Below are 26,390 nucleotides of genomic sequence, written 5' to 3'. Positions count from 1 at the left end.
GGACACTCTGAGGGTACGCTGGACCAAAAGGCCCTTTTATATAGAAGCCGAGAAACAAAGCTGATAAAGAGCTTGGGTGCACTGTAGTGCAATGCCTGTCAAAAATCAACCAGGGATGAAATCTCTTTGACAAGCAGTGCGTGAAAAAAGGCCTCCACAGCTGCACAGAGCAGTTTTCTTTTTTTTTTACTGTCCATGACTTCACTTCGCTTTATAACGTTATAATCACTGTGAAAGGACGCCCAAAATATGAAAAGAGTAGGTTTCACTGTCAACAAACTGACATGTGCTACCTGCTTCCATGTAAACAAACAAATAAAAAAAACAACATGAAAGCAGAAGAGGGGAGGACGACGGCGGACACCAGGGTCACAAACACCAACATAAACAGGTTCAGGATTGAAAAATGTTGGGCTTTAATGGTTTTTTTTTTCAGGATCTCTTCTTACTTATCCCTTCAAGATTAACTGATTGATCTGTTTGATTAAGATGAACTTCAAAAAAAAAGAAGTTTCATTAAAAACAAATGGAACAACTGTAACGAGGGTTTAATCTAAGTTCTACAAAACACAAATGTTGATATGGATAAGTTGCGTTGTGTTTTTTCACAGAACAAAAAATAAAATCTGGAACTCCGCTTTCATTTTATTTGATTAAAATGAACATTTAACAATAACAGCACATTCAGAGTTAATATCCTAAACACAGGAAATAATTCAATGATTCATAATAAAACTCGTACCCATATGAAAGTTGTATCAAGGCCTTGAGGAAAGCAAACCGCAGCTTATGTCTACTGTTATTTGATTGCTTTAAAAAAACAAAAGCATTCATATATAAAACCAGTTCGACCGCATGTAAATCTTCTCAGCTTGGCCTTTGATTAAACTCTTTCCAATTAGCATTCCTCTGAGTTTAAGGAGCATGTTTTGGTTTTTTCCCCCCTCACTGGTGCTCTGGAATAAGTATTTCTCAGTGTAGCTGTAAATTCAGAGACCAGTTTGTCTCCCACCTCCATCTTCCAGCGGCTCAGCCATTCTTCTCTTTGTCTCCTGCTGATGTAGTACGGATCTCCAGCCTGGAAAGTTACTCTGGGGACCGGCCTCCTCCGCAGCCTGCCAGTCTCGCCCTGCACACACACCGAGAGGCGTTACACACTTGATGTCCAAGAGGGGCTGGAGCTGGATTATTTCGGAGGTGGGAACCAGAAAAGAAACGGTCGGTTCCTCACCTCTCTGGGAGAGTCGCAGTTTCTCTCGTCTGGCTCGTCTGCGGGAAAAACAAAACAAACGTTGCAGGAAATGGCTCATTTGTAAAGACATATAGCAGGAGCTTTAATGAGAACTTAAAAGTCGTGGTTTTTCATCACTTCGCCCAGGCGTCCGTATTTAAAGTCAAGGTGTCCCTTAACGCTGCAATCTGGAAGGGATTAGGCTGTTATGCTTATAGAGCTCTGACCATCATTACCGTCAATACACCTTCCAGACATAAAGGAGTCAAACAGAATACATGCGGCTACCGACTCCCTTTAAATCAAATATGAAGTTCAAAGAGTTCAAAGAGTCTTATTTTTTTCAAAACGATACGACGGTGCTAAAAGTCTATATACCCTTATTCCTCTCGGCCTGCTCGAGTTTCCGACGCCCGCGCCTCTTGCGAGGGGAGGGCGAGGGCTCCGGGTCCTCGGGTGGGGTTGGGGGGGCGTTTGCGCAGGGGTCAGAGGTCGCCATCTCCTGGGAAACAGACAGAGCAGTCTGAGGAAACTGACGCTCGACCTCGTCGGGACTCTTCAAAGGCTGCACAAGCACGGTAATTATGCACACACACGTACGTACGCACAGACTCTATACACATGTACGGCACATGTATACGTGTAATCAGAAAGCTACTACAGTCGCTGGGCAAACTTTAAAGTCAGGCCTTGTTAGTATAATGGAGAGCAGGTATGGCCAGGAGTGTGTCTGCATTGGATCAATGTAATAAACACCGCCAACCCCTGTTAACACACACACACACATGCACACACCTGATGTGAGGGCAGCAATGTGACATTGATGTTATAAAGAGTGTTAATGATTCATGGGGACATGTTCGGGGGGAACACATGTTGGATGAGAATGCTTGTGACAGGTTCATAAAAGATGTAAAATGAGCTGAACGTCAGTGGCCACGGCAACAAATTACAAGGATATTCTGAAATTTTTCAAGATGACAAACACGCAGTTTCGTTCAATGGTGGAGCCAAACAGTCTCCTACAGCTAATTCAGCATGTTATCTTGGAGCTGACCGCCATTAATGACGCCAGAATCTTTGTGGCTCTAAAAGACCAGAGACCAGCGGGGCTGTCGTGTCTGTATGTGAGTGCTGCTAACGGATTTTATAGCTGGGGTAGTTAAAGAGTGGAGACGCGGGGTGAACGTCAAGCTCAAAGGCTACGGGAACGCAGGTTTGCCCTAACAAGCTAACAAAGGGTATAATGAGCCACTGAGGCCTGTTGAGAGGCAGGGAACAGGGAACGGGGGAAAGAAAACCTGCCTAAACAGGCCCCAGGACAGACTAAACTGCATCAGCATACATTTTTCATATAAATAGTTAAAAGAAAGGACATTCTGACACAAAGGAGTATTTGGATTAGCTTGGAAGCTCTTTGTGTCAAAGAAAACAACCTTAAAACTCTAAAACTGTTTTATTTGTTGGCACCGCATCGTGAGGTGGCCCGGGTTCACATCCAGGCGGTTTGCTCATTCTCCTGCTCCTGAATTCTTTGTTTTCCTGAACCACTTGAGAATGAGACTGTTAAGAGTCACATCTCAGGAGGCAGAAACATAACGTAAGCACAAGACTGAATAACTTGTTGGGTTTGTCTGAGTGATCTAATGTTAGGTTTGATGTGCTCTGAAAGAACGCAGAGGTGCAGATGAGTGTAAGAGCATGAAGGCCTTCATATTTACACATAGAGCTGTGATCATTAAACACATGGTTTGTTTAAACAAACAGGGCTGCAAGTAATACCTGTCGGTCAGCTCTCATTAAAGTCAAACAAAGACTCTGGCGTCGTCATAATCATCATGAAATGAAACAGACGGATCTGATTCTGACTTATTAAAAGAACACACGTTGTATTATAGCATTTCCCACAAAGGTACAACAAGTTCATCATTAATTTACCGATTGAGTCAAAAGGTTGAAATCACTGTTAACACTTGCTATGTACTATTCTTAAATTACACATTGTATACATTCATATTAACTAAGCTCACAGAAAATCTTTACACTCGTGCAAGATACAATCACTGAATGAATTAACTGAGACAAAATGAAAATACTTCTACAATATAAAATGGGTGCATCGGCGTTTATCGTCTGGGGGCGCGAGGCTTTAGCGTTCATAGTTTAAAAACCCGTCAATGAAACTAAAGCTGCATTAAGCAATCTGACACTAGATCGGCTAACTTTTAGGCAAACAACTGACTACTTACACATTCAGCAGAAACAGAGGAATCTGGACTTGCAGTCATCTTTTTGGTCACATGTCGAACGTAAATTCATGTCAGCCCTGGTTTGGTCCACAGACTCCTGAGAAAAATACCTCTGGGCTGCTATGAGCTCGACGTTCTTCGACTTTCTGTCATTTACCCGCTCAACAGGAAGTGTACAGCCGGCTTGACTGAGCCGACTGTACACTTCCTTTTGTGAGAGCAAGTGCACGCGGCGGGTTTCGTTTGGGACGACGAACCAAAGCTCCACTTTGAATGTGGCTGCAGACATGCGTGGAAACACTTTTGATTGAGGGTATTGCTTAATGCAGCTTTGAATTTGTACACAGAGGATTTAGTGCAAGGATGGAGACAGACACCCGGAACCAGTCACCATAAATGGCTGTCGGTCTCCTCGACCAGTCCTTATAATTCATAAGGAGACATAGAGAGTACCTTTAAAAATGATATGAATATAATCAAATTGCTATAATAAAGTTTGTGCATACACACACACACGCACGCACGCACACACACAAAACGACTGAGGAACTTGATCATATTATTTATGAATGGTTTTGTTCTGTTGCGCAGTCAAGGCGTACATTATGAGTTGACGTTGTTTGTTAAGGAAGTGACTCGATTTCTCCTTTTGATGCCGTCGCTATTAAAACATGTTTGGCATGACTGCCAAACATCACACCTCAAAATTAAACAAGGGAACTTTGGATGCAGGATATACAGGAAATGTTTACGTTCTCCAAACACCAACCAAAAAAAAAAAAAAAAAACCTCCCTAAATTCCCTGTTGTGCCATTTGATCAACCTACTTTGGCCACTTTGTGCCACTCCACAGAACGAGACAAGTTAGCCTGGAGCTCTGCGCTTCCTTTTTTTCTTTGTTGCCGTTAATCTTCTTCAAACAAGATTGTGACACCACAAACGAGGCATCGTGGAAAGTACCCGTTTTCACTCCACGGCTCACAGGCTCGGACCTCAGCCGTGTGGGGAAATATAGAACTAAAAGGAGGCTTTCAGAGGGATGGAACTTTGATGTGACTGAAGGAGAGGGCGAGGTGAGGGCAGGATGTAGCACACAATAAAACAATAGTGCTCCTGAAATAACCAAATAAGCCATTGCGGGACCGTCGTACAGACCAACCAGAGCGATCTGAGATTTCTGACCTCGGCCAAACGTAGACAGGGACACGGGGGGACATGACAACTGCCTTTATTAATTTATTCAGTTTGGTGATCCCGTGATTTTATTTCATCCTTTGGAAGAACACGAGATAAGACAATACTGTTACCTTCTTCCAACGTTATCGTCCGAACCGTTGTTGAGAAGCCTGGCTGATTATGGAGTTTCACTCGCTAACTTGTGGCCGGGTGTCTGCTGGGGACAAACGCAGTGTGTCGGCTCCGATTCTGATGTGGGGGTTTGGACGGAGGGAGAAGGGACGACGCTGGTGGTGCACAACTGTGGCCGTTTATTCCTCTTTTAGCACACTCTGGAGTTACAACGCTCATTTGTCACACGCACCTGCATTATGGCACCAGAGCACAGCAGGACAACAACAAACTACACTTCCCGAAACCAAAACCAAACAATCCAAAACATGTCTGTACTCGTACGCACACAACTGGACTAGTTGTTTAGCCACTGGCTAAAAGGTGTTGGAACTATTAACTATTAAATACCTCTTTATCTTAATATTTGTTCATGTTTCCTCACTTCTACAAGGACAAAAGCAGAAAATGTGATGGACAAACACAATGTGAAGTCTTTTTTAGAAAACCCTATATGGTCATATATACATGTAATCTATATGAAGCAGTTGTTTTGGAGGTCCATAACCAGTGAGGTGTGTTGTGATCTATAGAAACAAGTGTTTTGCATCTCGCGATGAAAACCAAGCAGCAAAAGTTTCTTAAGATCTTCACAGTGTGGGAGGTTGGTATCAGCGATTACTTCCTGCAAAATTGGTCATAAATAGTCACGATCCATCAACTGGTTATATATTAACTGCTGGCTGCATCACGGAGAGGATAAGAACTTATACAATATGTATTTTTTTTTTTTCATGTTCAGACATAAGAGGACTGTCAATAATTGTCTGCCAGCAGCTCCTGTTTAAGAACCATCTGTGAGTCTGTCTGTTCCTTCAGCTCTGGCCGTGACGTTTTCAACCACAGTTTGCCTTCTTGGTCATTTTTCATCACCGTTCCAATTTATGTCGTATTTTTCTCAACCCTCGCAGCTTCCCCGACACTTCAACGTCTTTTTTTTTCTTTTCTTTTTTCAGTTTTTTGCCCTGTAGCTTCACTTTTGGGCAACATTTAGCTTTTTTCAGTCAATCAAATGGTGTTGCAGCATTATGTCGTCATATAGTGACATCGAGTGGTTTGAGATTGCAAGTATCGGTGTATTTCGGGATATTGGTGGCTTTTTAATCGTGACGTGGAGAGCCAAACAAACGAAAATGTGACTTATAGTCCAGAAAATATGGTGTGCATTGCAAAAAGCATCAAATTAAGTTGGCCACAACAAATGTACAAAGTAATAAACTTGCTTGATAATGAAAATGAAACAAAAAGAAGATACATTTTTGTAAACACAGTTTGGATTTTGATGGGTGTTTCATTATTGACTTAAAAAATCATTTCTAAATACAAGCACGATATGAAACAAAATATGAAACATTCCACTTAAGCTTTTGTGAGAAATACACACAATTACAGTGATGACAATGAACTTCATGGCCCGTCTGACATTTCTCCTCAATCAAAACAAGAATGCGCAGAAATCACATGGCTCCACATAACACTCCTTTTCCCTGGAAACGGGTATGAAAAAGTGGGGTCTTCTTATATTCAAGTTCCAATATTCTGTTGCTATGCCAGGTTTTGCATAACAACAGCATGGAGCACTCAGAAATAAGAAGAACATGTTGGTTGTGATACCTAGCAAGGATGAAGCACTATGGGAGGAGGAGTCGGCTGTGGACCGGAAGACTGTATTTTATATATATATATATATATATATATATATAGTGTGTGTGTGTGTGTGTGTGTGTGTGTGTGTGTTACATATATTTAACAATGTGAACGCCAGACTGTTTAATCCTTGTTTGTTTTTTCACTATTTTTCTTTTAGAAAACCGAAACAAAAGTTTTTGGCAAATGTTTAAAATAGGAGCCTTTTTTAGGAGAAAAAAAAGAGGAGGGGTGATCTTATAATCACGGTTACTTCATATTTGAACCAGTTTGTACTGGTCCAAATATGAAAATCAACCTTTTTTTTGGGGGGGGGGGTTCTGAGAAAGTAGTTTCACACACACCACTGTAAGTCCTGACACTTTCTAAAAAACACTGTAACCACAATTTTTTCCACAGTGTCTCTGTGAGCTTTGTGGTTTGAGCGCAACACCGGAAACATCAAATGAAAGCCGGCCGATCTGCCTCTCGGCGCTGAAAGCAAACCCAAAGCTCTGCTGATCAAGTCGTGTTTCAGTTAAGTTACGGCCCTGGTAGTTTGCAATAATTACCATTTACCCTCGCCGAGCATTAGCGTGCGTAGACACTCATTATTCATATGGGCTGACAAGACGAGTGGCCCGTGCCTGCGAGCGGCTTTTCGTGGAAAAATCATTGCGTGGATGTTGGGAACGGCACCAAAACATCTCAGACTGTACTTCAGGCTCTTTCTAGTGTAACGCACGTACGTACACGAGTGTGATCGCCCGGCAGCTGCTGCACACATGCCTTCAGACAAGGGGGGGAGGAACAGAAACTGGCTAACACCTATCCTTATGACAAAAAAAAACAAAAAACAAACACAAAACTAAAAAAGACGAAGGTGAATAAGTGAGAAAATGGAAAAAAAATAGCTTGAAATACTGCTGAAATACTGCAATATAATGCGTGTGACTGCTTGAGATAAAGTAAAGCTGAGTGAGGACCAAGTAGTGAGGCTCCGGTGTCACTGACGGCTCCACCTGGAGGTGTGTGTGTGTGTGTGTGTGTGTGTGTGTGTGTGTGTGTGTGTGTGTGTGTGTGTGTGTGTGTGTGTGATCTGATCACACATTCCCTTCAAATCCAGCATGCTGACATATTATTTCAGAAAATGGTCAAAAGTTTTAACATGTGATGTATTGCCTGTTGTTTACGTTGCTGTGGCGAGGTTGGTTCTCAATTGAAAGGTTGTGGGTTTGATTCCCTTGAGCACCTTGCATGGCAGCCACCTCCACCGGTGTGTGTGGATGGGTGAAGGTGTTAACAATGCTTTGGGTTCTGCTCAAGCGCTATAAAAGCGCTATATGGTTAAAAAACCATTTCCAAAAACTACTTTATTTTTAGATTATTACAAGTACTATTGATTTTAAGTGTACTTCTGCGCACTTTACTGACGATAAAGGGAGCAGCACCTGCAATTTCATTATATCACACGTTTAATGACATATAAAGTATTTTATTCTGTTGTATTCTATTTGAATCTATTCTATTCATCCCAGCAGAAATTCTTTATAACGCCGCCTGCAGAGTCCATCTCCGTCCCCACGACATCACCGGTCTATTATTCTGCCAACTGAGCCACAGTTCAAGTCTGATACGTGTCACGTTTTTGTGGTTGATCTGAAGAACACCAGAGTCAAACCAGGAGCGACGCAATAAAACAAATTGATTTTATCCTCATTTGAAAAGAAAACAGATCCAAAATGCTACAAATGCTTCAGTCCCCGTTTGATCAGAGAACAATGGCAGATAAATGAACGACGGGTGGGCAACAGCTGCAAAGATATAGACGATATGGAGGATCGGGACCTTTTTAAAGTGTCTCTAAATTTGGACCGTGGGTCCAGCTGTTGAGATGCACGTTCCTGTGATGGTTCTGAGTTCTCAGGGAAGGTTCCTGCAGTGAAAAGTCTCTTTATTTTACCACTGATGCTAAAAAAAGAAGAAAAAAAAATCCCCAAAGCCTGCTTGTTTTCATTATCATTACTGCTTTGACTACTTTTGCAGATATTACGACCAACATCACGACACACTCTTTTAATATTGAGTAGCTGTGGCTCAGCTGGTACGGCAGCTCATCTCTCAATTGGAAGGTTGCAGGTTTGATTCCCCTATGCCCCTGTGTGTCTTTGTGTACGTGCACGTGTACAAAGACACACAGAGAATACAGCTCTGTGTTACTGCCCTTTAAAGTTCGACTGCTTCCATTAAGCGCTCGCGGGAAAGTTGCCAGTTTAAAACCCCGAGCCGGACTTACACGAGGAATGTGGGCGAGCGCTGGACCCTCGGCCCCAAGTAACCAGTGACGTGACAAATGCTGCAGTGAAACGGGGAACAACGTGTGACCCGAGTTCACGTTCACTCACAAAGCGTCTACTTCCAGAACGCTGAAGTTGAACCTGATCATTCAAGGGTGTAGAAATTCATAGAATGGCTGTTTTTGCAGGGTTTATATCCACAGATACTCTGGTCCCATGAGGCCCCCGGTTCACTGAATGTCGTGGTTTTGAGGACACCAAGAAACACTCCTTCCACAATTAAAAACAATGTTGTGTGTGTGTTCTTTTTTTAAGGTTCTAGTAAAGTTCTCCGACTGATTCAAAATCTGCTTGGCCAGCAAAATGTCTTTTTGTTTTTTCTTTTCCGGAGCTTTTCACATTGTTGCTCTGGTCCGCTTAAGAGGAATTGATAAACTGCACACAGTCTGAGGTGGTTCATTTACCATTTCTGTTGCATTTGGGGTGTTTCCAAGTCTTGAAGTTAGTAAATAATTGGCAATGATCTTTTCAATGGATTCCAATAATCTATTTATTTATTAATATAAAACTTTGGCTGTATATTTCATCCCGAGATTTGATGCTAATGTAAAAAATGTGGAGGTTTGGAGCCACGCTGAGTGAAAATAATGATAAGGTTAGAGTCCCATGTGGAGGCAGAGTTTACATATCAACCACAACAAACACAAGTCAATGGAATCTTCCTCAAATGTGGAATGAATGAGTCATTATAACGCTTCAAAACCCATACCAGCTGCTGTAATAACCATAAAGATGACTATTAAACACAGTGAAGTGTCACTTTAATGTTAAAATAAATGTGATCTTTAATTAATGCATCCAGAGACATTTTTTCTTTGGTACAAAGTGGCAAAAAGGGAAGCAAAGCACTTTCAGGAAACATCACACAGATATGAATTTGTCACTTTGTCGCAGTTCTACAGTTGTAGTACCGATTGTAGTACCGATTGTAGTACTGATTGTAGTACTCACGGGCAGCAGCTGTTTGCGTTTCCTGCCGGGACGACCCACTCTGCGCTTGCTGCGGGGGCTGGCTGGCGTCCCCTCCTCTGGACTGTCCTGGTCGGCTCCGTCTTCACTCTGGGCAATTACACAGAGCCCACATCAAACGGAGAGCCGTGACCGTATGAAGTTATAATTGATGTCAGCAGCGGGAACGCTTTGAAAGGCGCCACGCTATAGAAACACTCCAGGGTACGGACAGAACTGCAGGATAAATCTAATAAGGGGGGGTAACACATGGTTGATAGCAGTGGTAATAACCAACCAGGAAAGACAGGATTTCACAGACTTTATGGAGTTTCCACTTGGGGAAAATAAAAACGCATGAACATGCCACTGGGGAAAAAAACACAAACATTTCAAAATGTTTCCAAGTACGAAGGAGAAAACTGTTAAGTGATACACAACAGGTACAACCTGATCTGAACAAATCTAAGCAGAGACGGAACTCAACGCTGATGGCAAGATGGAAAATAAAAGTAATGATGTCTTGATTCATAATTTGAACTCTCTCGTGAACCTGTGGAAAACTAGGTAACACCACCAATGTTTCCCCGCTCTGGCTTGTATTGAGTCTCCGTCGCTGGAATAAAGGAATAATCCCAGCAGCTGGTGAAGATTTGTCCGCTCAGCTCGCGGCGCAGTAAAAGTGCCGTTGTGTTTCAGCTGAGTTGGAGCTGAGCTGCGGTGTAATTTTACAGCGATATTCAGAACAGAAATAGCCTCCTGCACCTGTGTGTGGACGAGACAGTGAGTGTAGTGGACGTTAAAATAGACCGAGCTGCTGAAGTGGAAGAACCTTTCTGAACGCGGCTCAGCTGCAGCGTTCTGTGTGGAGTCTGCATGTTCTCTCCATCCCTTTGTAGGCAGAAAGTAAACACGGGTTTTCAAGTTTGATGTGGGGGGTTATATTTCTGATGAGAGTATGCGTTGAGGCTTATGGATTCAACGAATAGTTCAAAATAATTCACAGGGATTTGCAAAACCAATAAAGCCACTTTTCAACCCCAACACAGCAAAAAAACAAAAACCTTCCTGATACTGAAACCAGGATGTTTAATATTTCTTGGAAAACATCAGCTCAATTTGAATTTATTGTTCAGATCAGGTCAGATTAGACAGAGTACAGTAGTTTCCTAATACTGTAAACTTCAACTCTCAGGGTCCAGTCAAAGTTCAGTCCGGGCCAGCATTTCTATTTTTACATCAGTTCCAGTCGGACTTGTTGAAGGGCTTTGGTCTGGTTCAGATTTATACGGGCCCCGAGGGGCCACATGAAACTAAAATAGGCAGCACCTGTTGCACCTTTAATTAAACACTTACCACCCTAATGTGGGGGTTATCGTGGAAGAGATAACGCCTGTTACTTGAAAAGTAATTGAAGTTCCGCTGGGAGGATCAAATTTGCAGCAGCAGAGACTTTCATCGCAGTCCAGTCATATTTGAGGACTCTTTTTTTTTTTTTTTGCTCATCACTGCCCCGGGCAAAAAAATTAATAATAGTTGCGGATATCAGAGAGTAAAATGAAACTCTTGTACTGCTGAAGTGGAACCGACAGATAGACACAGATCTGCTTCTAATTAGATGTCCCCCTATCTGCCTGCTCACCATGATAGAGGTGAGTGATGTGGACAGGAATACAACAAATGGGCCATACGTCATAAAAAGTATCCGCCGTTTACTTTCCCTGCTGAGGCCTCGGGTTTTATTTGTTGATTTTATGAGTTGCGTATAAACGTTCCACCCACTATTCAAAAAGGACATTCTCAAAATTGCATCCAGTTGAAGCTGGGGATTTATACATGTGACAGTAAATGATTAATTAAAAAAACAATTGAAATGAAAACCCAATGTACGCATATGAACAGTCCTGTCTTTTTAGGTGTCATATGAAACTAAACAAACTACATACAAAGTCAAATGTGCAATTACAAAATATGCGCAAAAGCAATTTATTTATTTGTGTAAGCAAGAAAAATAAAACACAACTGTCCTTCTGAAATGAAGAGGCATTAATGAGCAGGGCAGTCAACGTTTGTGCAGGAAGCTTCTTACCAACACTCAGGGCATCATTTTTTCCACAGCTGCTATGAATAATAAGTTCATCAGTAAACATGATGCCTATCAATCACATTTCATTGTAGGAGCACCTCTCACGCTGGGTGAGTGCAAATGAGAATGCAGTTGATGACACGACGTTGATTTCAAGACAAGAATGCGACATGATGAAAGCGCAGCGTAACCCTGATGTGGGAATTCAACACTGGAGCACCTTTGGTAACTCTAATACTGCAATACAAATGCTCTTCCAAATCAGAAACCTCTGGTTTGACACCCCCCCCCCACACACACACACACACACACACCACCCCACCACTTTATACTTGCTGCTGTCAGGGTTCTGTTTGTACAAACGTCCTCGTCTGTTCCCCTCTGCCGGACCCTGTGGCTACGCGACAGTGGAGTGGTTGCTAAGGTGCAGAAACTGCTTAGCAACTGTCTCCGATGGGGCCGCCGTGCTGACTAAACATCCTGATGTCACTTCCCTGACGATCAGCATAGCAACCAGCCGGACTGGGTAATGGCACCGGGCCGCGGGAATACGGGCGTGTATGAGGATATCCTGATGTGTGTGATGCACAAGTCAGAGGCACAGTGTTTATATATATATTATATGTATATTTATTTATTTTTTTAAATGTGAAAGTTTAATTTAAGTCAAATACAGACAGAACGGTTGGAGCTGAAACACCACAGGATCAGATTCCCTGTGAAAACGTGACAGCACACACAAACACACACAGCAGTCAATCTGTCCATATATCTTTAGTCTATTTCTGTCTCCCGGCAGGTTATTTTAGGCCACCGCAGTTGCTAAGCAACCAGACTGCAAACCAGGCAGGCAGAGGAGGATCCCATCAGCGGCAGACAGCTTGTCCTCTTTCATTCCTCCCCTTCCCTACGGTCTCCTCTCTCCCTCCCTCCTTTCTCTCTCTCTCTCATGTACGTGATTATTCTTAACCACCTTTTGTCTGTATCAAACAATTCACCTGACATTGGTCGACATAGGTCTCAAAAAGCCAAATGTGGGACTACATTCCTTCTGTATTTTACATTATATTTACGACATGAACTCTAATGAATAGAGCGATATCTTGCTGTTCTTAAAATTAGCAACACAGAATCCATTACTGAAGAATCAGTGGCCTTTTTACTCTTTTTTCACATTTGACATTTCATTCTGCTCTCATGCTAAATGTTTGTTGTAGCATAAGCCAACACTGGTTACAGTTTCACTAAAGTCCTGTTTACTGCAGGAGCATTTTGTCGACCCTGAACTAAGTCAGTCTTCCTGACAGCAACATGAGAGGCGTTCATCCATTGTAGTTTATCTTGATTGTTTCGTTGTTGTTGTTATCTAATATTAATCTTTAGCGAGGCACACGTTTCCTAAATCATTGTAACTCACGATACTGCTTTTAATAAAAGAAGCAGTTGCTATAATTAATTTTTTTTATTTATTAAAATGCTCTAGACTTAGGTTTGGCTTTTGGCAGCCAGACCTTTAAAATCACAAAAAGTCAAGTGATGATTAAAAGTTGGCAATCTACAACATGTGCTCCTCAACCAAATAAAAGTTGAGTTTTTCACACAATATCTACTTTCAAAGGGAGTTTAAGTGGCACTGTCATCACAGTTTGTACACTTCATTAGTCCTCTTGGGGACAGATCAGGCCTCTAATGTATTGAGACACAAACCAACAGCAACTTCTTTTCAAGCACACTGTGACCTGGAGGCTTTGGAGACGAGGCTGGATAAAACACAGTCCTCGTGATCAACATGTTGCCCTGGAGGTCCGTCTTTTCAGTCTTCACACTGGCTTTGGAGTTTGTAACTTGTGCTCATTGTAAACGTGGCGAGCAAAGCTTTCGAAAAGAACAACTGCCCGGACTGTGAGAGCTGCAGCCGGTCAATTGCTGAAAAAGGAGCAAATAGTTTTCAAGCTCCAAGTTTGTTTGGGTTTTTTGTTTTTTTTCTTCAGCCAACCAATAATCTTTAAATCTCTTTTAAAAGGTTCAGATGTCTACAAAAGCTGGACACACAAGGTGTGGTTAAATGGAGCAATTTATACTGACACTTCGATCCGTTTAAACTTCCACCTTCGGTTTGATATAAAGTAAAAGAACCTCTTTTGTCAAGAGAAGAATAAAAGAACTTACAAGACCGTTTAAATGGTACTATCAAGTCGATTTATGAGCCGAGGCTCTATTGTAAAATATGCATCTATACGTTCCTACAGAGGAGTCAAGCTTCATGAACATACAGCAGGTTACATATATAGAGAAAGTAGTAATCCTGTATCCTAAATTCTACATAAAAATTGCAGAAAAGTCACGTCAAGATGAAACATCAACAGACTGCCTGTACTTTTCCCAACAAATGGGGAAAAGCCAATCATTTCTTGCCTCCAATCTCTGCGATTTCCTCCAGCTTCTCCTCTGGGCTTGTCTTGACTCTTTGCCGGAGTTAAATCGCAGGAAGTTAAAAAAAAAAAAAGAAGAACCACTCTATAAGGGGAAACTTTGTTTTGGCTCGGCGCCAGCGTGTGAATGTGGAAGAGAGTGAGTGAGTGAGACGGGTCTTTATATAGAAGCACTATAGAGTGAACTTCAAGCTTCTGGCAGATTCACGCTCCGGGAGAGCGCTCAATGGAAAGGAGACATTTTTTTTTCACCTGTCTGAATGAGCTTCGAGGTATTTGTGAGCTTGTTAATTTCGCTGAACACAAAGATAAGGACTTTAATACTAAAACCCAGGCACTGGTCCGACCCGCAACATGGGTGGGTGAACGTGTGGAATGCAGAAAAGCCTGCACTGATGTCAATCAATAACTGTACGTTTAATGATTACAGACACGCACAGCAGAGTTACTTGCCAGGTTCTTATTGGGGGGGCCTTGGAGCGCAGGCAGAGGAGGAGTGATAATGACGGCTGTCGTGAAAATGTTACGGCTTGAACAGCATCTGTGGCTGAATAACAGCTATTAGTACATTCATAATAACAGAAAAGGTCATTTTAAGAGTTATCAAAGACACAGTGAATTCACTTGAGTTTGATTTGAACATGATTGTGAAGTTTTACTTTCAATATAAAGTCATTTAAAAAAATGTCCATAAAGATTTATTTAACTTTTGTTTTTTTTAGAGACTTCCTGTCACTTATAACCCCGCTTAGCCTCACATATATCTTCAAGCTTGCGAGTCCCTCACCTATATTGTGTTCCTCAAATAAAAAGCCTCTCACAGATCCCCGGGAACATTTGCTGCATTAACGGACTTTTGGCCGCCCGGATCTTTAAAACCACAAAAAATCAAGTGTTGAGTAAAAGTTAGCAATCTACAACATATGCTGCTCGCCCAAATAAAAGTTGAATTTTTCACACAATATCTACTTTCAAAGGGAGTTTAAGTGGCGCTGTCATCACTGTTTGTACACTTCATTAGTCCTCTTGGGGACAGATCAGGCCTCGAATGTATTGAGACACAAACCAACAGCAACTTCTTTCCAAGCACACTGTGACCTGGAGGCTTTGGAGACGAGGCTGGATAAAACACAGTCCTCGTGATCAACATGTTGCCCTGGAGGTCCGTCTTTTCAGTCTTCACACTGGCTTTGGAGTTTGTAACTTGTGCTCATTGTAAACGTGGCGAGCAAAGCTTTCGAAAAGAACAACTGCCCGGACTGTGAGAGCTGCAGCCTGTCCATTGCTGAAAAAGGAGCAGCGCCTCAGTTTTTTTAAGCTTCGGGAACCTGCCTGTGACTGAAACTCCCAACAGAAAACCAGATGTTTAGATGACAATTACAAGGTAACAACCTGCTCGTTCTACCAAATATAAATGCAATACATCCTGACGTATATATTCTACCATATTAAACGTTATTTCCATGGATCAATGGTTAGTTTTTGCAGCGTCACAGAAGCCCTTCAAAAAAAAAAAATAAATGCAAAAACACAATCCACAGGCTCATCGGATGATTTTGGATGATTTACTATATCCAAATAAAAATCAAGACAAGAAAACCCAAAATGTATGTCTGTATGTCTGTATGTATGAGCAATTTGAGACAAAACGTGTTAAAAGGCATAAGAAAGCTTGCTTTTCACAATCTGTATCCTGGAAATTGTCCATCCCTTCATCTGTGCCAATTCAATGGTGAAAACAAGGCATGTGTTTATTTCCAAAATTTCTTCTTTCTTGTCTGCTTTTTAAGCTCATAAGCCCCTGGCATATATTGATAAAAACAAATTAGCTCATATTCAAAAGAATTGTGGACATATATTGATTGAATTAAATGTAAATGAATCCGTTTTGATACGACTCACTCATCGACAAATACATCAAAGTACGATTGACAAAATCTAATGATGTAGCCAGAAATCAAAAACCACAGATTATTTAATGAGTATATCAATGAATTTGAAATTCACCGTAAATATGTGTGGATGTGTTTAAGCTAAATCATTGAGACGTCTTTCTGGTGTGGACACTTTTCATTCATTTTGGGGGGGGTTAAAGATCAAGTTAAGACTCTCAGCCGCCATCTTACCAGGTCATTGGAGGCGTCGTTGTCTGGCGTCTGGGCCGCGTCCGTGGCGGCAGGACTGTTGGACGGCATGGCAGAAAACGGGTCTAAAAATACCAGAGGCTTTCAATGTTTTTTTTTTCACCCCCAGAAATAAAATTAAGTAAAAAAAAAAAAAAAAAAAAAGTAAAAAATGAAGAAAATCAAAACATGGGCGAAGAACTCCGGAGCACCAGGTGCAGCTTCATTCGGTCTGTCAGTCAGTCGGTTAGAGGATCGTCAGCCCTCCACCCCCCCCAGATCTGTTGAAAGAAGAATGAAGAGACGCTCAGGGACATGAAGAGACAAACAGTAGTGGGACATTCATCACACCGGAGTAGAACATCACTCTTAGTGCCAGGATGACGGCGAGAGGTCCTCCTGTTTTCCACACATCCTCAGTCAATCCTCCTCCTTTCAAACACACAGCGCTCAGGTCAGGGCTTTACACCTGTGTGTGTGTGTGTGTGTGTGTGTGTGTGTGTGTGTGTGTGTGTGTGTGTGTGTGTGTCACACACACAGGTGTCCTCAAAGGAATCTGCTGGAATCAGGGTCGCCTTCAAAGTGGCTGTCAGTCGATGATTTAATGTGGCCGAATAAAACTGTCCCATATAATTAGCCTTCCGGCAGCAGGTGGACACGGCGTGTTTTAAATTGTACTCTCACATATGACCCAGATTATCATTTTTTTAACGATTACACGGGCAAAAGTCCTATGGTAGCTGATTTATTTTCTTTGATTTGTGGCTCTTCGGCCGCTAAAATACAACTGAAGCAAATTTCCTACTATAAAAACTACAATCAGTAATTAGCAAAAGGGTAAAAGTATATATATATATATATATATATATATATATATATATATATATATATATATATATAAATGCAAAGATCGATCATATTCCACAAAAGAAAATGCATATTTTTGATCAAATATCTGTGATTCTAGTACAACAGTAGATACTGCATAACCTTTAGAAAAGACTTGTGCCATATAAACAAACAAACAAACGAATGAATAAATAAACCTTCTTTCTTAAATCAAAATATTATTACATTAAAAAAACAACATTTGTTGACCTGTTTTATTTTGTAGTTCTATAGGAATAACATATCTCGGCTAAGTAAAACAAAAATGCAAATCTTTTTATTTTTTGCTCTTTTTCAAGCAAACTATACCAAGTGTGAAATTATATCTTATTATCATATATAATAGCTTATTATAAAATCTACTGAAATTCAAAATTTGCCAAGCTGTTGATGATTGCTTATTTCCTGTTTTATATAATAAAATGTGTATTCCTAAACAGTTTACACTGTCAGTGTATTCTGACTGCTTCCAACATCAGACGCGTTTGACAGGAAATGTGAAATTACAGGTACAACGACGCTCAATCAAACCTGTCATTTCCTTTCCTAACGCTGTCATAATAGCCTTACGACATAAAAATGTATGTTTGCTTTTTTTATGACTGTCAGTTTTATAGCGGCACCATTTCCCAAAACACACATCTGTTCAGTTGACGGCGCTAATATAATATAATATTTGGCTGAGGGATGCACCGGTACAGATACATCCAACACCGAGCCGTGCTACGTGCTACGTGCTACGTGCTAAAGAGTTTGTGTCTCACACGCCAGCGATGCTCCCATGCGACACATGATGAAAGTACGACTGACGCACACATTAACAGCGAGCTGGAGATCCTGAGCTGGTTTCTGTAAACGGTCGGGTGGAACACAGCTGCGAGGGAGGTGTGTGTGTGTGTGTGCGTGTGGCGCTCGGTGGCGAGTAGACCGTGTGTGACCTTGTAAGTACTTGAAGCGTATATTGGCTCTTGTTTCATCATCCTCTCATCTCTTGGAGTTCAATTTTTTATTTTTTTGGGCGCTGGACATTCATTATTGATAAAACGACAGAGTGGGGGCACAGAGGGAGGAGGAGGGCAGATGGACAGATTCATCGCCCAAGAGAACGCTTTTTTTTAAGAGTAAAGGCCTGATTTTCATAAGCTTTCGGTTTGTAATCAGCTCTGACGTGGTGCGTTTCGTCAATGGAGACGTTTGAGGGCTTCAAAAAGGCATTAGTGACAGATATTAGCAAAGATGAAAAAAAAGCTGCAGGCCATTGCTCTTTGACAGTCAAAGTGGATGCAGGAGGAAGATAGGCAGATTTAGACTGAGCAAGCAAAGGCGGCGCAACACGTCGGTCAGATCGGCAGACTCAGTTCGTATCAATGTAATGTCTCACTGTCAGGCTGTATTTCACCTGAAGACAACCTTTGACCCAGTTCACACTGGATCTGAGTGTGTGACTGTCCAACACTGGAGAGATCCTGTTGAGGCTGAAGTTTCCTCACACAATGTGACAAGCTGCAGACACCTTGACTGCACAGTCCTGTCTCACCTCTGACCGCCACCACACTGTTCGCTTCTCCACAATTAATCATCGCTGCATCGACACAACAAGCTGACCTATATTTTAACATTTTTGGCCTGTTTACCGACGACTGCTATCTGGTGATGCGTCAGACGCAAGTATTCCAGCTATGCGGGGCCGGATTAAGCTCGTGAGGAGCCTTTGGGCGTAATTTTAGCAGTTTTAACTCTTTTGAAAAGGCCTCCCCGTCACTTCTCACTGCTGTTTATAGTGGACCTGGTGCGCTGAGGTGACCCGGTAGGTGCGGAGTAGAGCTCCAGGCAAAAAAAGTGGGAGTGCCAGTATAACAACTGAAAAGCAAAAGACCCCTGCTCTTACATGGATTTTTTTGCCGTTGCGTCAACTCATCTTCAGCCAGAATCAGTTTCAGTATATTAACCATGGAAACAAAACATAAGCCCGAAACAATAAAAACATTAGAAGCGCTTTGTCAAAGGAGTTCACGTGCATCGGTGTCTTATTTGGCCTTTTGCAAATACGCAGAGTAATTGAAGAGCCCCGGGCCGTTGGTCTCACACACACACATACACACACACACACACACACACACACACACACCAATCTTCCGGGTGTGTTCAGGCTGGTCAGGTTTGTTTTGATTGAAACAAACCCTGCAGGGACAGTTCTCCTGCACTACATTTGGAGAAGTGAGAACCCTGCAAACCAAACCCTGATGTGCACCAGACAAGCTGACCGAGAAAAAAAAAACAAAAAAAAAAAACTCAAGAGTTTAAGTGAAGCATGAACGCAGCACAAGAATAAAGACGTCTGGAAGGACCGGGTACAAAAAAATGACAGGCGTCAAAAAAAAAAAAAAAAAAACTTTGCCTTGCAGCAAAACTCTGTTGTTGCATGCAGCAGAGGAATTTTAGCTGCAGTATTGACTTTTCTTTAACAGTTTAGTAAAATAATCATGGACCTGCAGCTGGTAAGAATAAAACAATCTTCCTCATTATGTTATCCCCACATACATGCCTACATGTAATAAACGACCCATCATATAATTAAGAATGTAGGGTCTTGGGGTTATCAATAATAACCTGAGGTGGATTTGATTGAAATATATCCTATATCATTAAACTGCACAATAAGCATTAATGCAAATTCTCAGATTCACTAACAGTTTAAATCAGGGGCGTCCAACACTATTTAGTTCAGAGGCTCCATGTGTCATAATAACTTGAAAGTTGTTATTTTTTGTTGTGGCGCAGAGTATACGAGATGAAAATCTCTATATTTTTGCAAAACCAAACAATCACTCTGGAGAATTACGACAATCTCAACATAAAGCCAATCTTGATGAAACTCTTGGGTGGAGAACACAGTGAAATGTTGAAGCGACGTCTCTGATAGCAGTTGCATTATGCACATTGTTTTACAAACCCACCCTGGCAGCATGGCTTTAACGCTCATTTGATAGAAACGATAGAAACTATCTTTCATGGCAGCACCACTGATATCGCAGCTCGGCTCTCAGTGTTGAGTCCACTACTCTTAAGAAATGTCTTCATTGCAATATTTACACTTTACTTCATTTGGGTTTTTTTTTTTAACTTTAAGTTAATTTGCGATTGTGAGTATATCCTCATGTTACTGACAAAGAAATGACATGATGGATTTCTATACAGATTCTGCACTGGATGTGACGTCTCCTGTTTCACAAGATCCCAGTCGGAGCACTGAAGGAGTTTCACATGTAACATTTTCGTGAGCCAAGATATAAAGAGTCAGCCTCCGTTGTGATTTAGCTTAGAGCACAGTGTGAGTCTGGGCAAGCTATAGAGTACAGTATGTCACTCCCTGTGCTCTGGCCTTACATCGACTGTAAAGACGGCGGGCGCGGAGCCAGGGTTACCAGTGGAAATACCACAGCTGGAAACTTTGCAGAAATGGAAGTGCAGCATCTATATCCCACCGCACCGCTCTGGGGGGGCTGCCTGCATGAGCTGCAGGCTGCAGGCCAACTCACTCCTCCAAGTGTGGAGACTCTAGGCCCCCCCCCCCTCTCTCTCTCACACACACACACACACACTCGCGTGCACGCGCCCCATGATCCTATAGCAAGTCATTGTACACAGATCCACAGATCTAAATTGTTCCAGTGCACATGCCAACAGGGGTTTAAATTAGACCATATTTAAAGGCCCAAAGCACAAGCCTCTGCTAGAGGGAGGAGGGAGGAGGGAGGAGAGGAGGGGAGGAGGGGAGGAGGGTTGCAGAGAAAAGCCTTCTGTGATGTGTAAAGGAAATGAGAGTTAGGCCGTCACAAGACAGGGAAGTCATCACAATAAAAGCAGGACTATTTCTTAAAGAGAAATTGAGTTCAGATTCGGGGGGGGGGGGGGCTTATTCTGTTTTCTGTTCTAATGACAAGCTTTCTGTTCAAAAAAGAAAAAAAATCATGTTAATCAATCTTACAGGAAGGGCTTGATGGATGACTATATATGGAAAACTATACCAGTCTTTTTTTTCGACACCCAAAACACAACCAAGTCCTAAAATGAAGCAACACTGTGTCTGTACTGCAAAGTGTGCTCATCAGTACAACTTATTCACAGTTTGGAATATGCACAGATATCAGACTCTAGCCAGGATTGAGAAAAGACAGGGGTCATCTGAGGTCAAATCTTCAAATGCTGCTCATCAACACAAAGTGCCTGCCTTTACATTTTGCCCCGAAACCACAAATAAATTCATCGCATGCAAAACACATATAAACTTAAGTATAAGACAATCACTGACTGCATCTATGAGCCCAAACAGGTAATTCGGTTGAAGTGTCAAAATTCAAAACAACCATGAGCCTCTCTGTAAAGTCAAAAAAGAACTTACAGATATTGAAAATTACAGATTTTCTTTTGTAAAGACCCAGAAGCGCTCACGTTTTATAGACAATTCAACACTCATTAAAGCTCTTAAAATGCCAAAAGCAGTAGAATATAGGTGACGTGTCAAGGTAAAACTCACACAATAAATGATGTTTCTATGGTGCCACTGAATGCATTCACACATTATAATATCCAGGGTGATGGAGTGAATACCTGCTTTAACCACAATGTGGGAAACCAAAGTTTATGAAAACGGGAAGCACTTTGACACGTATGAATAACCATGATAACCCCCCCTAATATCGTCAAACCCATGATAAAAGTGTGCACGTGAAGTTAATCTATATCACGTTTCTCTCCCTCCGCATGCAGAAGAGGATAATAAGCGCCACGATGCAGGTGTGTTGAAGATGAGCTTTTACGACTTTTATTCCTAAAGTCTGCTCTGTGTTGAGTCGCGGACGCTGACGTCGTCTTGACGTCGCTCGGCCGGTTGAGAATGAATACCGGGAGCGACCTGACGCGGCCTTTACCGGACGGCCTTACACACGGCGTGTGGTCGCGGCGGGGGATGCGCGCGGGGCTTGCAGCCGGTGACAGACACGTGTCCCGGTGCGTGGCGCTGATAAGCTTTACTGGGTCAGCGACAAAACACAAGCGGGGGCGCGTTTTTAGACCGAGTGCACTCGTTAACCCCAGCCGAATGCGCGCGCACGGCGAAGGAGCGCGCGGGCGACGGTTCCGCGCGCTGATGTGTCTGTCTGCATCTGTTGGGTGAGGAGGACAGCGCGCGCCGGTGTAACGTTACCTGCCGGTGTCAAGGGGGGAGGGGGGAGGATGGGGGGGTTAGTGGGAGGGGGGCGTTTAACGGTACACACACGTTTGTTGTATAACGGCTGTCCGGTTGCTGTGATTTTTTTTTTCTCCCCTCGCGCCGTACGGAAGAAGAAGTCGTCCCCAAGTTCAGTCTCTCCGTGAACGCACCGCTCCGTCCTCACGCGCAAGAAAAAACAGCTCGGCTGCGCAGCGCGCACGCGCGCGAGCGGTGACTTGAGGAGATGACTGTGGCCAACTTAACGGCTGCCCGCAACGAGCCAAAATGTAATGTTTATATTTACCGTGTCGTCCGTCCCCTTTAGGCACCCGGACCCTGACGGCCGTCGCGCTCTTTCTCTCTCTCTCTCTTTCTCCTTTCTCACTCCCTCACTCTCTCACCCTCTCTCACCCTCCTCGCGCTCTACCGGGTCTTCTCGCTCCCTCCCTCTCTCTCTCGCTCTCTCTCTCTCTCTCTCTCTCCCCCCGCTGCTGGCTCGCGCTACCCCGCCTGCTCCTGTCTGCTTCACTCCTTCCCCGGCCTTCTCTATCTCTCTCTCTCTCTCTCTCTGTCTCTCTCGAGCCGCAGAAGCTGCCGCACCGGAGTTTCCGCGCGGTCCTAAAGTCTTCGCGCACGCGGACACACGCAGTACAGGTGTGAGGTGTGAGTAGGCGGAGGAAGGCGCGAGTGTGGCGCCATCAAAACATTTTGTTTGTGCCAATGCAGCTGCTGCGCCTCTCCGCCGCTCGCTCCAACATCCAGCCCGCTGCATTAAGTCCATAAAAAATTAACACCGTTAAAAGTGTCAATTAGATCAACATATCACACATTGTATAGTTTTACGGGCCAACTAATTTAAAGTTTCCGGAGTGTTTTGAGACGGAATCGTCAAACCTGAGAACTCACGCCACATCCTCGAACTGTTCGAGAATCTTACTCCAGAACATAAAACCTTCACACCTTCAAAATGTCTCACAAAAATACTGGAATTCTAGAGGCGTCCATCTCATGGTTTAACACGCAAATGTCCTCCCGTACGCTGTGTTCTGCCATTAAGTTTGGAAGAAATATAGTAAATGGATTTCACTCATTTACTCCTCTTGAGCACTTTCCACTGGTAATAACATTCACTCATTCATCCAGGCGCTCAAGTCCATCCACCGGGAGCGGTTTGGGGTTCAGTGCCTTGCTCAAGGACACTTCCACACACGGGCAGGGCAAGATGGGGAATTGAACCATCGACCCTACGATTGAGAGACCACTATCTAACACCCCCCCCCCCCCCCCCCCCACCAACAAGAATAAAAGCAGGAGTTACTACCCATTGTCACCTACTGAATATTATGAATATGTAAATATGAATGAGTGGAAATGACATTGAAAACCAAGGTTTGAGATATTTCCGTCATTCTCTGGGGTTTGGTTTTCAGGGGGACAAGTGACATCGTAACCACATCCGTCAACCAGGGAGTTAAAACGAAGCTCAGGAAGTTGTATATTTCCTGCACAGCTGTTATCTTGTTTTCTGGATTTCCATGTTGACTCTCGCCTTGACCCGTAGACTCCAATCATTTGATATCATGTACTGGAGACGGCGAGATCTTCAAGGGCTTTAATTGGGTTTTTTTTTTTTTTTACCTTGGAGGCTGTTGAGCTCATCTTTACTGCTGAGAGATTGCGTCTGTTTCCAATGCTCGACTGCAGCTCTGCCATGTTCCTGATCTGTTTCTAAACAACACAATTAGGTGATAAATGCTCCTTCTGCTGTTTTTAATTAGCACCGCTTACTTTATGACCCTCTTTTTTTTTAAAGCGGAAAAGTTTTACACTAAACATACGAAACATGTCAATATCTTATTGCGAACAAAAAACAATATTCAGTAAAAATGCAAATCATTGCATCTGGTTTTTTTTTTTCCCTCTCTCTCTTAAAATGTGGGCCATGTCTTTCCTCTAATCTCTCTTTACCTAAAAGCCAGAGGTGGCTGATGCGTCGACCCGTTTTCTCGCCAGGCAGGTTCACTGCTTCTCCACTCAGTCGTCGCCTCACATGTTCCTCAACCAGCGACGACGTGTTGAAACAAGCTCGCCAAACTGCTGTGGAACTTTCTATTCTATAGCTAAAGCAGTAAATGTGATGCTGGCACTGTGAAACCAAAAACATTATTTCTTTTTCCGACAACCTCCTTTATACATGATACAGTTGTTTTCCCTTTTTTCTATATTAAATAGGATATGGCAAGACTGATAATGAGCCTTGCCTGGCATTAAAAGAACATTTTAAGTGCATAATGCTGAATTTATTCCCATTTGAATATATAGGAAATGTTTAAACAAAACATATTTCAGGACACCAAAGGCAATGCACATGTTAAAACACAGTTAAAATCAGTAAAAGTAATTGTGAAAGGTTTTTTTTGTTTTTGAAAAGTTAGGTTTTAAGATGATATTTTAAAATGGGTGGAGGGGAATCGGGTGTCATCTGCAAAGCAGCGGCATAGAATATTACAAGGAGGAGGAGGAGGAGGATGGACAGCTGTCCAGTCGGCTCCATCCGGGACGCCATCGGTGACGTTGATGAGTGCTGTTTCTATGGCGAGGACGAAAACCCAGACTGAAACCTTTCATTACAGGTTGTTGTCGGAGAGGTGACGGTGAAAAAAAGCTCCCGAACAATTATCTTAATCAACATTCAATGAGCTTGAATCAACAGATGTTTCCCTGGAAGTTGGTGATGATTTATCTAAAAGCAAACCCAGAATGCATTGTGCTTTAACAGTCGTGGAGAAGGTTTTGTCTCAGGAAGAGAAGGTTAAACTCCGTTTGACCTCTCAGAGGAAAAAGGTGCACCGATCATTTTTTACTGCCCCGGGTGGGGGGGGGGTCATAACTGCCCCGGGTGGACTGCGTGCGGCTATAAGAGGAGCGGTTATTTATAGCGGGCAGTGAGGTCATCGACAACAGACAGGCTCAATGAGCTTCATTCAGCCCACAGCCTCCACCCCCACCTTGAATACCCACCCATACAATCACAACTGCGGAGTCACGACCTCTGACGGAGGCTCATGGGAAAAGTGGGAGCTGCTCGTTCATGCTAATCAGGACACTAAATCACCAACCGAAGTTCAAACGTGTACTTCAGTCGGCGTGTCGCTCAACTTCATTTTGGAATAAAAAAATCTTGATTTTCTCCATCGTCAAGCCCCTCACGTTCCCGTAACTTAGGAAGTGACCGGGATTTCACTGGTACGGCGGGAAAACCTTGGACTCAAGTGCGTGTTGTGTATTTATTTCTGTTTTCTTACTCCGACTCACACTGCTTTGCATGTATCATGCTCACACAAGAGGAATGAACAGCAGGAGTGGAAGTGGCAAAATTCCGCATTGTAAATAAGTAGTAATTAGGGCTTTTTGTGCTTTCCTGAGTAATATGAAGTATTTAATTTCCCTCATCTTGAGCACAACCAGATGCATCTTTATCGACTTGGCTACTTTTTTAACATGTACTTGTATGTAGGTGACATTTTCAGTAGTTTTCCGTCCTAAAATTCCAAAAGTGGGAAGGTTTTTTTTAGGCCAGTAGGTTATCGCTTCTCAAAATAGACGACCAGCCTTCGTTTCACTGCTGCGCCCAAACCATTATCATGTAAATCATTTATATCTCACACACCATAATTGAAGTTGATGCAACTTGACAAGATTCAGGAAATCTGAACTCCAGATGAGGGAAGTGAAGGAATTTTACAAATGGATCCCTCTCCAGGAATAAAGAACAGTGTGTTACAGCTTGTTTCACTGATTTATTCGATGGAATTTGCCTTTTGCAGGAGAGGATAAAATGATGAGGTTCTCCGGGGAAGGGGGATTCAAAGACACACACAGCTCAGAGGG

At 42.7% G+C, this 26,390-nt stretch overlaps 1 protein-coding gene across 7 annotated transcripts in view; it reads right to left on the bottom strand.

Moving 5' to 3' along the window:
* Positions 1–22,925, bottom strand: part of LOC308143369 (DNA (cytosine-5)-methyltransferase 3A-like) — a 43,627-nt gene extending 20,702 nt beyond the window's left edge. For 3 of the 7 annotated variants that reach the window (XM_080514136.1, XM_080514140.1, XM_080514139.1), the window contains exons 1-6: positions 22,804–22,925; positions 16,403–16,680; positions 9,762–9,869; positions 1,610–1,733; positions 1,232–1,269; positions 1,013–1,129 (exon numbers count right to left, since the gene is read on the bottom strand). In XM_080514136.1, coding sequence (XP_080370262.1) covers positions 1,013–1,129; positions 1,232–1,269; positions 1,610–1,733; positions 9,762–9,869; positions 16,403–16,471 — 456 coding nt within the window. In that variant the 5' untranslated portion in view covers positions 16,472–16,680; positions 22,804–22,925. Of the gene's footprint in view, positions 1–1,012; positions 1,130–1,231; positions 1,270–1,609; positions 1,734–9,761; positions 9,870–10,240; positions 10,366–16,402; positions 16,681–22,565; positions 22,695–22,803 lie in introns of those variants that run through there. The other 4 variants (XM_080514137.1, XM_080514138.1, XM_080514141.1 and 1 more) reach the window with 4 other exon arrangements.
* Positions 22,926–26,390: the final 3,465 nt, after the last annotated feature.

The sequence above is a fragment of the Blennius ocellaris genome (assembly GCF_963422515.1).
Source record: "Blennius ocellaris genome assembly, chromosome: 18".
Classification (NCBI taxonomy): Eukaryota; Metazoa; Chordata; class Actinopteri; order Blenniiformes; family Blenniidae; genus Blennius; species Blennius ocellaris.
Note: the sequence above shows the minus strand (reverse complement) of the source record. Positions and strands in the feature narration are given on the sequence as shown.